This window comes from Schistocerca cancellata, chromosome 2 (assembly GCF_023864275.1).
Source record: "Schistocerca cancellata isolate TAMUIC-IGC-003103 chromosome 2, iqSchCanc2.1, whole genome shotgun sequence".
Classification (NCBI taxonomy): domain Eukaryota; kingdom Metazoa; phylum Arthropoda; class Insecta; order Orthoptera; family Acrididae; genus Schistocerca; species Schistocerca cancellata.
Window position 1 is genome coordinate 287367305 of NC_064627.1, and position 14414 is coordinate 287381718.

Here is a 14414-nt window from a genome sequence, read left to right on the forward strand (position 1 = left end):
GTGGGTAAGTGCTCTACCAACTGAGCTAACAAAGCACAATGTATGATCCTGTCTTACAGCTTTGCTTCTGCCAGTAACTATCTCCTGTCTTCTAAACTTCACAGAGATTCTCCTGCATTTGCTTGTGGGACTAGCACTCTAGGAAGAAAGGATATATAGTGGTGAATGGCTTAGCCACAGCATAGGGAATTGTTTCCAGAATAATGGCTCATCAGCCATGCTTAGATACCTTAGTTAGCGGAGCACTTATCCATCAAGGGCAGAGTTCCTGGATTCAAGCCCCAGTCCCACATACAGTTTTAATCTGCCATGAAGTTCCAAATCTGCACACATTTCACTCTGTTGCAGAGTGAGAATATGTCATGGAAATAATGTTCCTGTTCAGCTACTGATGTAATTGCATATGGAATGCCTGCATAACTTGACAATGTGTTGCCAATACTTATGTACATTATATAAAATAAAAGAACAAGTGTACATACTTCGGAGGTGTCTTCACCATTCTGAGCTTAGGTTTCTTAAAACAATCATGTACGAATTTCTGTATCATGTTTTTCATAATTTATATGTTAAAGGCCCTAATAAGTGTCGCATGTGATTCTAAGATCAGTTACTCTTGACATCTTGGGTTGTCGGGTGTTCTGCCGGATATCAGCGTCGTACTTGCACGATATTTCGGTCATGTAGCTCGTAACCTTCATCAGGTGCGACCTGAGACTGCTCCTCGAGTGGACCTGGTCCAGTATTGTGGTGGTATGGTGGAGGGGGAAGGCCATAGGCCAAAATACTGGACCAGGTCCACTCGAGGAGCAGTCTCAGGTCGCACCTGATGAAGGTTACGAGCTACGTGACCGAAATATCATGCAAGTACGACGCTGATATACGGCAGAACACCCGACAACCCAAGATGTCATTAGATTGCCGGGAAAGCCTGAAGAGTTTCAGTTACTCTTGTTTAAGCCCCACTACACTTTGTGCCTCTAATCCAGTCCGATTCCCTTTTGAGTGCTTAGTAAGAAGGCAAACTGAGAGTGTGACTATTATTATCTGTCAAACCCTTATGTCAGACCTACCCAGATACCTATGCAGGTTAGCATGCCACATCCAAGTTTTGGGGAGGCACCCTAATCGAAACTGCCCAGGGGATTAACAATGAGATCTGGTGTGCCGGTCAGCCTGGATGTGGTTTTTAGGTGATTTCCTGTATTGGAGTATATGAATACCGAGCTGGTACCCACATCCTGCCTCAGTTACACAATTTGCAAATGTTTCGAGCACATTCTCACACTTTTGGACGAGATGGCACTCTAGACACAGACAGATGGAGTACACAAGTTCTGTCCTAAGGAGAAGGGGTGGTGACGGTAGGCAACTGGCCACCCACTACCACTGCCAAATCCAGATTAAAGTGCTGACCATATGGAGACACTGGGGTCATGGTCAGGAAAAAGAAGAAAAACATGATGACAATACTTTAGTGGTAAACCACTGTACCCAGGTAAGTTAGTATTATTTAATAATAGCACTGCATCTTCAGGCCACAAGTGGCCGATCGGGACCATCCGACTGCCATGTCATCCTCAGTTGAGGATGCGGATAGGAGGGGCATGTGGTCAGCACACCGCTCTCTTTAATAATAGCAGTCAGTCACAAAGTTTTTGGCATCACTCATGATATAATGACATTAAGAGAAAGTATGAAAAGTAAACAATCTGTCCTGTTGTAATATAACAGGTGAAGATTCACCTGCTGCATACAATATATCCAGTAAATATACACTACTATACACTGAAATTTTATTTTGTGGCTGCATAAATTTATGGTCATGTCTTGATTTTCAACTTATACTAATTATTGTTTAATGATATTTGAGACAATGTAGAAAATACTTTAATAGAATTTTTTTTCAAACCTTACAAAAGACAAACAATTTTTCTTTAAGTAAACCTGGGGTAATTACTAGTTTTAAATACAATTGGGATAGTGTATTTTGTATAGGGAAATTGGGATTGGTGAATGGCACTACCACTATTTTAAGCAAATTCAACATCAATTCGGATTTGCAAACTTTATTATTTATTGTTAAAAATACTCATCATGTAATGTTTAGTACTCAAAGATACTATTTTACAAACTAACTATGAAACAATTTTTTATGTTTTTTACTGTGCATCTGGTGGCTAAATTATTTTGTATAAGTTTTTTAATTGCAAAATCCTTGAAATACCATTTCTAATAAGACATAAGATTGTTTACATTGTTGAAATGTTATGTAAGTGATTATGGCTGTGACCGCAGGAGCAGTTTTGGCAATATGCAGTTGATATTTTGGTCAGTTTGACACATTTGTTACTGAAAAGTTTTGTAATGGAGAAGTGAAGAAGTTACAAGTAAGTCACAAATGTTGAACAAGAATATTGGTTGTGGAAAAATTATTTGTAATGTCATAACAATGCAGCATTTTCCAAGTGTAATGGTATCGTGCTTGTGTCATGACTGCTACCGACACCAGTGTTGCAGCTGTCTGCAAAGTTGCATGTGTTTGTATGGAGCCAGGGAGGGAGGGAGGGGGGGGGGGGGAAGGAAGGTAGCTGTGGGATGGGATCTCCAGTGTACTGAGAGGCAAGTGCAGAGTCAACAACAATGCTTACGCAACAACAACATTGTTTATTAATAAGCTTCCGTACTGGAGGTTGATGACTGTGGCCCAAGAAGCAGCCATGGATAGTGGGCAGTGATTTAGTAAATTGTGATAGCAGAATATTGTGGCAGCAGAATGTTGTGGCAGCAGAACAGCATTGGTGGCTACAGTGCCCTTGCTGCTGCAAGTCAGGAGTCTGCCCAACAACAAGTGTAGTTAGACAACAGAGTTGGTGTACAGTGAGCACAGCCCAAGAGGCTGGGTGTAATACATAATTGAACCCAGTACTCTCCGAGATGTGCTGGAATTCCAGGCAATGGTACATGATGGGTGGCCTCACCCAGCAAATCCAATTTGAAACCGGAACCATCACGGCCTCCTGATGGCTCGTAGATCTTCATTTGTTGATGGTGCTGCTAAATGAAGCTGTAGCTAATTGGCTGCACATTCTACTGATGACTGGCACAGGGACAGCACTGAATGAATGCATGGTTCAAATGGAATAAAGTTACCAGCTGAACGGGGGCATATATGCTTGCCCTGGCCAGTGGCCAACAGTGATGGGCACCTTGAACTGATATAAATTTTTTAGAAAGTGTTTGCTGCTCCAAACAAAACTTCATTTAATTACTTACAAGTGCTCTTATCCAGTGTTGAGTGTAATACAAAATATAAAACTGAGTTTTCAAATTAATTACCTACAGTATGAGAGTAGAAACAATTCATTGAGCATGGTCTTATCAAATTTATAAAGTATAAAAGTGTCTTAATATTTTGTTGGTGATATGACCCTCCACTGTGAGGCTGAATTGATAAATAAATATGTATATTTGTGGCTCTTTTTTGATGTTTCCAACATGTAATGTTGCAATTACTACTCATTTGTATGCTAAGGTTTTTAATGCTGCAGAAGTCCAAAAATATATTAAAAATCTGTGAATAACTTCTTTTAGGCTAGCATTTTCATAAGACAGTTGTGTTAAGACACAGGTGATACTTTATTCTTTATTTTTCATATAGATTGCATAAAAACACTTCCATAATGTACACCTGAGAACATAACCTTTTTTTTTTTTTAATTATATCCTAGATCTTCCCATGTCACATTTAACAATTCCATTTTTATGTAGAGACATAATTTCATCAGAACTGTAATTGAGGCTCTGAAGTATTTCCACAGTGTGCTGTCCATGTTTTGGTTGAGGCTGTGATGCCAAGGAAATCGCTGGTGTTCTGAGAAGCCGTGGTGCAGGTGAAGGAACAGGTACTTGAGAATCTGCAGGGCTAATGAATGCCTTTCTGCTTGCATTATGTGGATGTGTGGCAACATCTTCGAGTGATAAGACTGGCGTGACACAAGCATCAAGGCTATCAAATATTTTGACCCATTCTTTCTGTGTTTTCTGAAGGAATTTTTCTTGAAAAATCAGTTTTGCTTCATTGAAATCACCGATCTGTGGGCATTCTTCACTAGACAAACCTAATCCTTTGATTAGTTCATCATAGAACTTACTTTCTATAGCACCAACAGCCATGTACTTTCCATCTTTTGTTTCATATACTTCATAAAAATGTACACCAGTGTCTAACCTGCAAGGAGCATAAAATACAATATTAGTAACTTCCATTAGTTGTGCAATGTCAAGTTAATAAACACAAAGTTACATTGAAGAATATAAGAAATACAATAAAAATTCTTATTTACTACAAGATACTACATCTGACAATGGAAACTCCAGGTTGGAATATCAACAATATTAGAAAAAGGATAGATTGCTACTCACCGTAGAGATGACCCATTGAGTTTCCGAGAGGCACAACGAAAAGACTGTTACACATTATAGCTTTCAACCAAAGCCTTCTTCAGCAAAGAACACACACACACACTCAAAAGCAAACACAACTCATGTACACATGATCACTACCATTGTCAGCTCTGATCAGAGTGCCAGTGATAATGGTCACAAGTGCATGAGAAGAGCTTGCTTGTGTGAAAGTATGTGTGTGTGTGTGTGTGTGTGTGTGTGTGTGTGTGTGTGTGTGTGTGTGTGTGTGTGTTCTTTTGCTGAACAAGGCTTCAGCTTAACGCTATAATGTGTAACAGTCTTTTCATCGTGCCTCTCTGCAACTCAATGGGTCATCATTACAGGGAGTTGCAAAATGTCCTTCTCCCAATATTGAAGATACCACATCCTCTAGATCACAATCTTTAAGGAAAAGTCCCTTTTTGTACCGCAGTCTTAAAAGCAATACAAGTTAGAAATAAATACAGTAGTGGAAAGACTTTGGGGGAATATAAATAAAGAAAAAAGTATAGGTAGCAACTCACCACTTGCATGAGACAGACAGTGATTAACAGGCATAAAGCAAGACTAAATATATTTTTAAGCTTTTGGAGGAGTATTCATCAGAGCTAACAGATTAGGAAAGGATAGATTGCTCTTCAGCACATATATCTACATCTATACTCAGCATGCCATCTTACGGTTTGTGGCAGAGGGTACTTTGTGTGCCACTGTCACTTCCTCCTTTTCCTGTTCCAGTCGTGTACAGTTCACAGCAACAACAGTTGCTGGTAAGCTTCTGTGCGGTATTGAATCTCTCTAATTTTATCTCCATGATCTTTCTCCGAGATATACATTGGAGGAGACAATATATTGGTTGACTCTTCCTAGGAATGTGAGCTCTCAGGTCTTTAACATTAGACCATACTGCAATGAATACCTCTCCTGTAGCGACTGCCAGTCGAGTTGGCTGAGCATCTCCATAATGCTTTTGCACTTTATAAGTGAACCTGTAGTGAAATGTGCTGCTCTTCTTTGGATCTTCTCTGTTTCCTCTGTCAAGCCTATCTGGTGCAGATCTCAGACAGATGAGCAATAATCAAGTATTGGTCGAACAAGTGTTGTAAGCTACTTCCTTTGTTGATGGATTACATTACCTGAGGATTCTTCCAATTAATCTCAGTCTGACATATGCCTTACCTGCAATTAATTCTGTGTGTTCATTACACTTCAAATCACACCATATTCATACTCATACATATTTTATGGAAGTAACTGCTGCCAGTGATTTTTCTGCAATCATGTAATCATAAAATAAAGTGTCTTTCTTTCTATGCATTTATAATACATTACATTTGTTTATGTTGGGGTCAACTGCCACTTCCTGCATCAAGTTATTATCGTCTGCATGGCTTCCTGCATTTCAATACAATTTTCTAGCATTGCGACTTCTGTCTACAACTCTGTAATCTGCAAAAAGCCTCGTGGAACATTGTCTACTAGGTCACATATATATACTCTGAAAAAATAATGGTCCTATATCACTCTCTTTAAGCACATCTGAAGTTACTTTTACACCTGAAGACTTCTGTCCATTCAGAATGACTTGCTACATTCTGTTTGCTAGAAACATTTCAATGCAGTCACACAGATGGTCTGATATTCTCTACACTTCTATTTTGTCTATTAGGGTGGCAATGTGGTACTGTACTGAGTGCCTTCTTAAAGTCAACTAACATGGCAGTTAGCTGGACACTTGCATCTACTACTTTTTGAGTCTCTTGCATGATCACAGCTGGTTGGGTTTCACATGGTCATTGTTTCCAGAATCCATGTTGATTCCTACAGGAGGTTTTTGGTCCCCAGAAACATCATAATATGCAAGCATAAAACATGTTCCAAAATTCTACAAGAGGCTGATGTCAGAGATATATGCTTAAAGTTTTGCACGTCTGTTCAACGACCCTTCCTGAAAACAGGAATGACCTGGGTTTTTTCCAATCATTAGGAATGCTTTACTCCTGTAAATGCATACAGTACACTGCTGCTAGAAGAGAAGCAAGGTCTTTCACATATTCTGTGTAGAACTGAACTGATATCCCATCGGGTCAGTGGCCTTTCATCTTTTGAGCAATTTCAGTTGCTTTTCTATCCCTTATCACTTATTTAGACAGCTGTCATTTTGCCATTTGTGTGAATATTTATATGAAGGACTACAGTATGATCCTCCTCTGTGAAACAGCTGTGGAAAAAGACTTAGTATTTCGACCTTTTCTGTGTCATCTGCTGTTTCAATGCCATTATGGTCACAGAGTGTCTGGACAGATGGCTTCGATCCATTTACTGATTTAACATAAGACCAGAACTTCTTAGGTTTCCTGTAAAGTCAGTAGATAGAATTTTACTTTCGAATTTGTTGAACGGTTCACACATAGCTGTCCTTATGCTAATTTTGACTTCATTTATTTTTTGTTTGTCTGTGAGGATCTGGCTGTGTTTAAATTAGCAGTGAAGCTCACTTTGCTTCCAGAGAAGCTTTCTAACATGGTAATCAAACCACCTGAAATCTTTTCCATCCCTCACAATTTTGCTCAGCATATACCTGTTTAAAGCATATTGCATGACGCTCTTGGATGAATTTATTCATTGATGCCCAACACTGTCATTACTGGAGATGAAATTTTCATGCTGACCAGTCAGCTAATCTGAAAGCTATCTTGTCACTCTTGCTAAACATAGAGATCTTCCTACATTTCTTTATATACCTATTATAGCGATATTCAGCAAAACTGTAATGGCCTTATGATCCAAGGTTCCCGGTTCTGTGCCAACTGAGTTGAGAAGCTAAGCTCTGTATGTCACCAGCAGATCGAAGATATTACCTTCATGAGTCCATTCTCTAATGAATCACTTTATGCTCTTTGACCGAGCGAGATGGTGCAGTGGTTAGCACACTGGACTCGCATTCGGGAGGACGACGGTTCAATCCCGTCTCCAGCCATCCTGATTTAGGTTTTCCGTGATTTCCCTAAATTGTTTCAGGCCAATGCCGGGATGGTTCCTTTGAAAGGGCACGGCCGATTTCCTTCCCCATCCTTCCCTAACCCGGGCTTGCACTCCGTCTCTAATAACCTCGTTGTCAACGGGACGTTAAACACTAACCTCCTCCTCCTCTTATGCTCTTTGATCGATTTCACACTACCCCTAGTACCTGTCTGAATCACTTGAGTCTCCCAGTCTATAGCTAGTTAGTTAAAATCACCACCTAAAACTATACTGGCCAGGAAATTTATGTAAAATATTCTCCAAGCTGCTGCTGCTGCTGAGGCAGGCGGCCTATAAAAGAATCCAATGACATGTTTGGCCCACCTTTAACACTTATCTTCAGCCAAATTATTTCGTGTTCTGTATCTGTACTAAGAGCACTCAGTGTTATCATATTTTTTATCCCTATAAGCACACATTGAGGTATTGCCCACTGCTGAAAGTACATCTGAGCTAGCATAGGTGCTTCACCTGTTGGCGTGGTGCCCGATTTCTCTGAGAGGTCTGGACAAGCCACAAGGTGTTGAAAAGCCACCACAGCCTGAAGTGTGTCAACTGTGGCCAATACAGCTTCCAGCTGTTTATTAACCAGCGGCCAGTTCCCCTGCATCCACACACAACCAGCATGACCCCTATCCATCTTTAATCTCAGTATCAACCTAGCTTTGTGATATACAGGGTGATTCAAAAATGCATGTAAATATTTTAAGGGTGTATTTGTGAGGTAAATATAAGACAAAAATGTTCTATAAATGTTTTTCCATAAACGTTTAATTCCAGAGTTATCGTTAAATACGAAAGTCATGTCCGTATCAAAACGACGGCAGTGCAAGCAGCAGGATGCCATATTCTGGTACGTAATTCACATACGTATCTCCCAACAGTTGATTCGAAACTGCATGAATAGTGTTTGTTTTTGTTTGCACGTGATGTTTACTCCTACTGTACGGAAGATGGCGCTGATGTTGTTGGTAACGGAAAAGTACGTCCTGTCGTTCATTCATCGTCGGAAGGCCAAAGGTTTCGTGCACATGATGTACTCAAACAGTGAGTATGCTGATATGCACCTTGTGTATGGTGCAGCAGATGGAAATGCACTTGCAGCAAGACGAAGGTACAGTGAGCTGTTTCCAGGAAGACGGTTACCAAGTCATCAGACGTTTGTATCTGTGGACAGACGTATGCGGGAGTATGGCATTCGTCCTGGGCCGCATTCAGGTTGACCACTTGAGCATGCAGTGAACGTCGAGGAACATGTTTTGGACCTGGTAGACCAAGATCCATCTATCAGTACGAGACAAATTAGTGCAGCTGTACGACTTCCACAATCTACTGTATGGCGGCTGCTTCGGAGACAACAGTTGCATCCATTTCACCTGCAAAAAGTGCACGAATTGACACCTGAAGACTGTCCTCGCCGTCAGCAATTCTGCCAGTGGTTACAAGAGCGTCATTTGAATGATCCAATGTTCATTCGGCGGATATTATTCACAGATGAGGCCATGTTTACTCGTGTGGGTGTAATCAATTCGCATAATATGCACCAGTGGGCTGTCGAGAATCCTGGCGCGAGAATTGTGCGTGGATATCAACATCAATTCTCCATAAACATTTGGTGTGGTATTGTGGGGAATTACTTACTCGGACCTCATGTTCTGCCTCCAAGGCTGAATGGGCACGCGTACTGCGAATTTGTGGAGGGAGAATTGCCTGGATTGTTACAGGATGTCCCTCTTGCAACACGAGCCACCATGTGGTTTATGCACGATGGTGCTCCCGCCCATTACAGCCGCAACGTAAGGGCGTACCTCAATTCTGCGTATCCACATCGATGGATAGGTCGCGGAGGACCAATTGCTTGGCCAGCCAGATCACCTGACCTGAACCCTTTAGACTTTTATTTATGGGGCCGACTAAAGACATTGGTGTATTCTTCTGCAGTACCGAACAGAGAAGTGCTACAACAAAGAATTGAAGGTGGTTGTGAAATTATTCGTGGAGAGTTGAACGGACTGTGTAATGTGCAGAGATCATTGATGCGATGAGCATGGGTCTGTCTGCAAGTTCAGGGACAGCATTTTGAACATGCATTGCATTAAGATTTGTGCAAATACAGTACAGTTCAGTACAGTCTGTAAAATGCTTCAATTTTCCTTAGTTATTGTGCATTGCTGTAGTTCAATCAACAGGACCTAAATTAATACAGTGTTCGCGAGGAATTGTTTCAGTTTGTTACGTCACGTTTATTTATCAGTTTGCGTTGTTAGTCCAAATGCACTGTAATTAAACTGTGAACTCTGGGAATTAAATACCTTACGTTGTATTGAATGTATTATCCTGTTTTGTTCATAACTCTGTAATAAGCCAAGTATGGAAAAAATTGTATAGAACATTTTTGTCTTATATTTACCTCACAAATACACCCTTGAAATATTTACATGCATTTTTGAATCACCCTGTATATTTCAGTCTGAGTTTAGAATTTCATTTCTCATAACATTTGGTCTCAGCGTGATTTCTGTCCTTAGTACTATGTGGACATTGTTACTATTTATAAGTGAGACTATTTCTGATACCTTTCAATAGATCAGGCATTAGCTGATACTATGTTAACATTTGCTTTCTCTGATCTGTCAAATTGAAATCTACCATGTCTGCACACAGAAAGCATCTTATTGGACCTGTGAAGGGATTTCTCTATTCTAAAAAATCTCCATGTGCACACCACATGTACAGGGTTATTACAAATGATTGAAGCGATTTCACAGCTCTACAATAACTTTATTATTTGAGATATTTTCACAATGCTTTGCACACACATACAAAAACTCAAAAAGTTTTTTTAGGCATTCACAAATGTTTGATATGTGCCCCTTTAGTGATTTGGCAGACATCAAGCCGATAATCAAGTTCCTGCCACACTCGGCGCAGCATGTCCCCATCAATGAGTTCGAAAGCATCGTTGATGCAAGCTCGCAGTTCTGGCACATTTCTTGGTAGAGGAGGATTAAGCACTGAATCTTTCACATAACCCCACAGAAAGAAATCGCATGGGGCTAAGTCGGGAGAGCGTGGAGGCCATGACATGAATTGCTGATCATGATCTCCACCACGACCGATTCATCGGTTTTCCAATCTCCTGTTTAAGAAATGCCGAACATCATGATGGAAGTGCGGTGGAGCACCATCCTGTTGAGAGATGAAGTCGGCGCTGTCGGTCTCCAGTTCTGGCATGAGCCAATTTTCCGCGGGCTACGTGTTAAACTTGCCCGCATGCGTTCAACCGTTTCTTCGCTCACTGCAGGCCGACCCGTTGATTTCCCCTTACAGAGGCATCCAGAAGCTTTAAACTGCGCATACCATCACCGAATGGAGTTAGCAGTTGGTGGATCTTTGTTGAACTTCGTCCTGAAGTGTCGTTGCACTGTTATGACTGACTGATGTGAGTGCATTTCAAGCACGACATACGCTTTCTCGGCTCCTGTCGCCATTTTGTCTCACTGCGCTCTCGAGCGCTCTGACAGCAGAAACCTGAAGTGCGGCTTCAGCCAAACAAAACTTTATGAGTTTTTCTACGTATCTGTAGTGTGTCGTGACCATATGTCAATGAATGGAGCTACAGTGAATTTATGAAATCGCTTCAATCATTTGTAATAGCCCTGTACTCTGTTAACCTGATAGCCACTTCTTGCATGTCTGACCTGTTAAGGAGGGGGAAGGGTGTCCTACATTTCTCCACCCAATAGTTCTGGTGAAGAAACTGGCATCCAAGATTGCACAGAATAATCAGAGCCTCTGGTTTAAGCCTTCCACCTAGCCCCAAACCAGAGGACCACAATCAGTTCTGGGAAAGAAGCTATGTAACAATAGCTCTGCTACCACTCTGAGACCAAAGCTAGCTGTCTTCACCTTATCACCAGCTGCCTGTAGGAACTGAGGATGGCCCAGCAGGTGTTATTTGTGCGGACATGAGCTATAATTTGCAGCCAGGTGCACCCAATATGCTCAATCGCTGCCAGCTGAGCCTCCACCACATCTCAGATGAGACCCCGTGGCAAGCAGAGTGAACATGCCTCCTTTCTCGACCTGCCTGCTATTTCCTTCAGGGGCTCCATCACCTGCATAACACTGGAGCTCCCAATGACAAGCAATCCCACCCTCTGCAGTTGTCCAGACCTTCAGATGTACTTTCAGCAGTGGGCAATACCTCAAACCCATTTTCGATGCACAAGGGTACAGCCATAAAGCCAGAATCCACTTTCACCTTCCACCAAGAGATTTGTGACTGCCATTGTTCGCCAGTCACTGTCAGGCAAGTGTCAACTGGTAGGGGCATGTGAATCTGAAGACGCAACAGCACCTGGGATACCAGGCAGTGCTATAGGTTACAGAAGTGCCAAACCATTCATCTCAGGTGCCGCAAAGCCACCGCAGCCCAGGGCAGCAACCTGAAGTCTGTCAGCTGTGGCCAGCACAGCTATTTATTGACTAGAGGCCAATGCCTGCATCTGTGCACAACCAGCATGGTCTGTACCCATCTTTAATCTCAGTTTTTGTCTGAACCACAAGTAACGTAACACTAATCCAAGAAAACACTGGTGCAATCTAAGTTCTGCTGCTAAGCTACCTCTAGTCTGTACTACCCAAGAAAGTAACCTCGTATAAAGATAATTCACTAAAATTTAAACAAAAAGTTTAGAGTAAGTTAGTAAATACTAGTAAGTTCAATAAAATGGACAGGTAAATTTCACTTATTCACAGATGTACATGAGGAACGAGGACTAAACTAAATTAGATGAACTGCTACAGCTACAGGCATGTAATCTCAGCTCTGCAACAGCCACTATACACAGGAGGTGTTGAGCTGCAGACAGGCGCAATGAAAATGACTGCTAGGATATTAAAGTTTTTGGACAAAGTTCTTCTGCAGTAGAAAGCACATACACAGTCACACAAGAACATTTCACACACACTTGGGCACTGTCTCAGGGGATGCTCCGGTGCCCTGAGGCAGTGGCCAAGTGTCTGCTGAAGAAGGACTTGGTCCAAAATTTTTAATATTTTAGCAGTCTTCACTGTCCCTGTGTGTGACTCAGCACCTCCTCTATGTGGCGAGTAGCTCTCTATCCTTTTGATATTATTGTTATTCCATCCTGGACTTTCCATTGTTAGAGAATACACATTCACTTTCATCCCATCAAATACATTGTACTAGCATTACAGGTCATATGAGATGGGGAATTGTATCAGGTGGAGTGGGTGAGGAGAGAATGGAGGGGAGAGGAAAATTAGACAATACTAATTTTAATGTTTGATTTAGGATGAAAACAAAACAAATTATTTCAGTGATGTGATGTATGAGGAGTGGCTATAAAATAATGGGGCTATTTCTGTAAAAAAATTTATTTCAAAATCAAATACATTTAATTATTATCAAGTTCAATATAATCCCCTCTTCTATCCCTGCAATGCTCGGAAGTGAATTCTCTATTGATGGAAACAGTGCTGCAAGTCTTACCCTGTGAGCTCCTTGATGATGAGTGCCATTTTTTTTTTCATTGTTTCAGTGGACTGAAATCTTGTTCCATTTAACGCAGATTTGCCCTTGGGGAATGCATAAAAGTCACATGGTGCTACGTCAGTTGAATAAGGTGAGTGGTCTAACACTGGGATGCTGTACTTCCCTGTAACCCTCTTAACAGACAATGCAGTGTGTTGTCTTGATGCAAAACACAAGACTTGTTCTCCACAATTCAAGTTTTATTTTTATTTTTTTTTTATTTTGTCATGGAGCTGAGCAAGAGCCTCAAGTCAGTAATGCCAATTAATAGTTTGTCATTAAAGTACCCACTGAATATAGATAGTTCCCTGAATATCTACAAAAACAATTATAATCACTCTAAATCCCGAGTTTTTTCATTCGAGCTTTTTTTGCTCTTGTTGAAATTTGGCCCTTTCAATGAATGCATGAATTGGCACTTAGTTTCTTGGGTCATAAGGATAAAACCACATATTATCACTCTCTACAAGAAATTAGGATCATTTTCAGTGCTGTTTAGTGTGTAGATACAAACATTTTGATGAGCTTCCTTTTGTTCAAACGTGAGAATTTTCAGCGCCAGTTTCGCACACACCTTTCATATGTTACATTCGTTATGTGAAATTTCCTTTAGACATTCTATGTCAATTCCTATAGTTTCAGCAATCAGTCAAATACTAAACCAATGGTCAGATTGAATCAGATTACCTACTTTTGTGATATGTTCATCTATTTTTTATGTTGAAGGGTGTCCCAGGTGCAAGTCATCTTCAATTTCTACTCAGCCATCTTGCATATGCTTGAATCACTCCTAAACTTGTGTACATGATAAACAGTCTTTTCCATACCCTTCTTTTAATGAAAGATAGGTTTCAGTAGCATTTTTTTCCAGATTGAATGGGTAAGAAAACTGTTAGGTTGAAAGAAGCTACTACATCCTTAGGTTATACTGTACACCTCCTGTTCATCTGCTAATAGCTTAATATGTACTTCATTACAATTGTATTTTTCAAAGAAAATATTTTTTACTTATATAAATACTGAGTCCTATTTATATTACATTACTACTTGTCATGCAGTTTATAACTAACCTTGGTGCTTGCACCATAGCTGACTTAATACACTCCTGGAAATGGAAAAAAGAACACATTGACACCGGTGTGTCAGACCCACCATACTTGCTCCGGACACTGCGAGAGGGCTGTACAAGCAATGATCACACGCACGGCACAGCGGACACACCAGGAACCGCGGTGTTGGCCGTCGAATGGCGCTAGCTGTGCAGCATGTGTGCACCGCCGCCGTCAGTGTCAGCCAGTTTGCCGTGGCATACGGAGCTCCATCGCAGTCTTTAACACTGGTAGCATGCCGCGACAGCGTGGACGTGAACCGTATGTGCAGTTGA

The 14414-nt window shown here is 41.0% G+C and overlaps 1 protein-coding gene and 1 non-coding gene across 7 annotated transcripts in view; one reads left to right on the forward strand and one right to left on the reverse strand.

Moving 5' to 3' along the window:
- Positions 1-3642: 3642 nt before the first annotated feature.
- Positions 3643-14414, reverse strand: part of LOC126161638 (alpha-methylacyl-CoA racemase) — a 149973-nt gene continuing 139201 nt past the window's right edge. For all 6 annotated transcript variants that reach the window (XM_049917603.1, XM_049917605.1, XM_049917601.1 and 3 more), the window contains exon 6: positions 3643-4231. In XM_049917603.1, the coding sequence (XP_049773560.1) occupies positions 3721-4231 (511 nt within the window). In that variant the 3' untranslated portion in view covers positions 3643-3720. The remainder of the gene's footprint in view (positions 4232-14414) is intronic.
- On the forward strand, positions 7354-7426 carry Trnaa-cgc (transfer RNA alanine (anticodon CGC)). Its single transcript has one exon. It is a non-coding gene; the product is annotated as a tRNA-Ala (tRNA).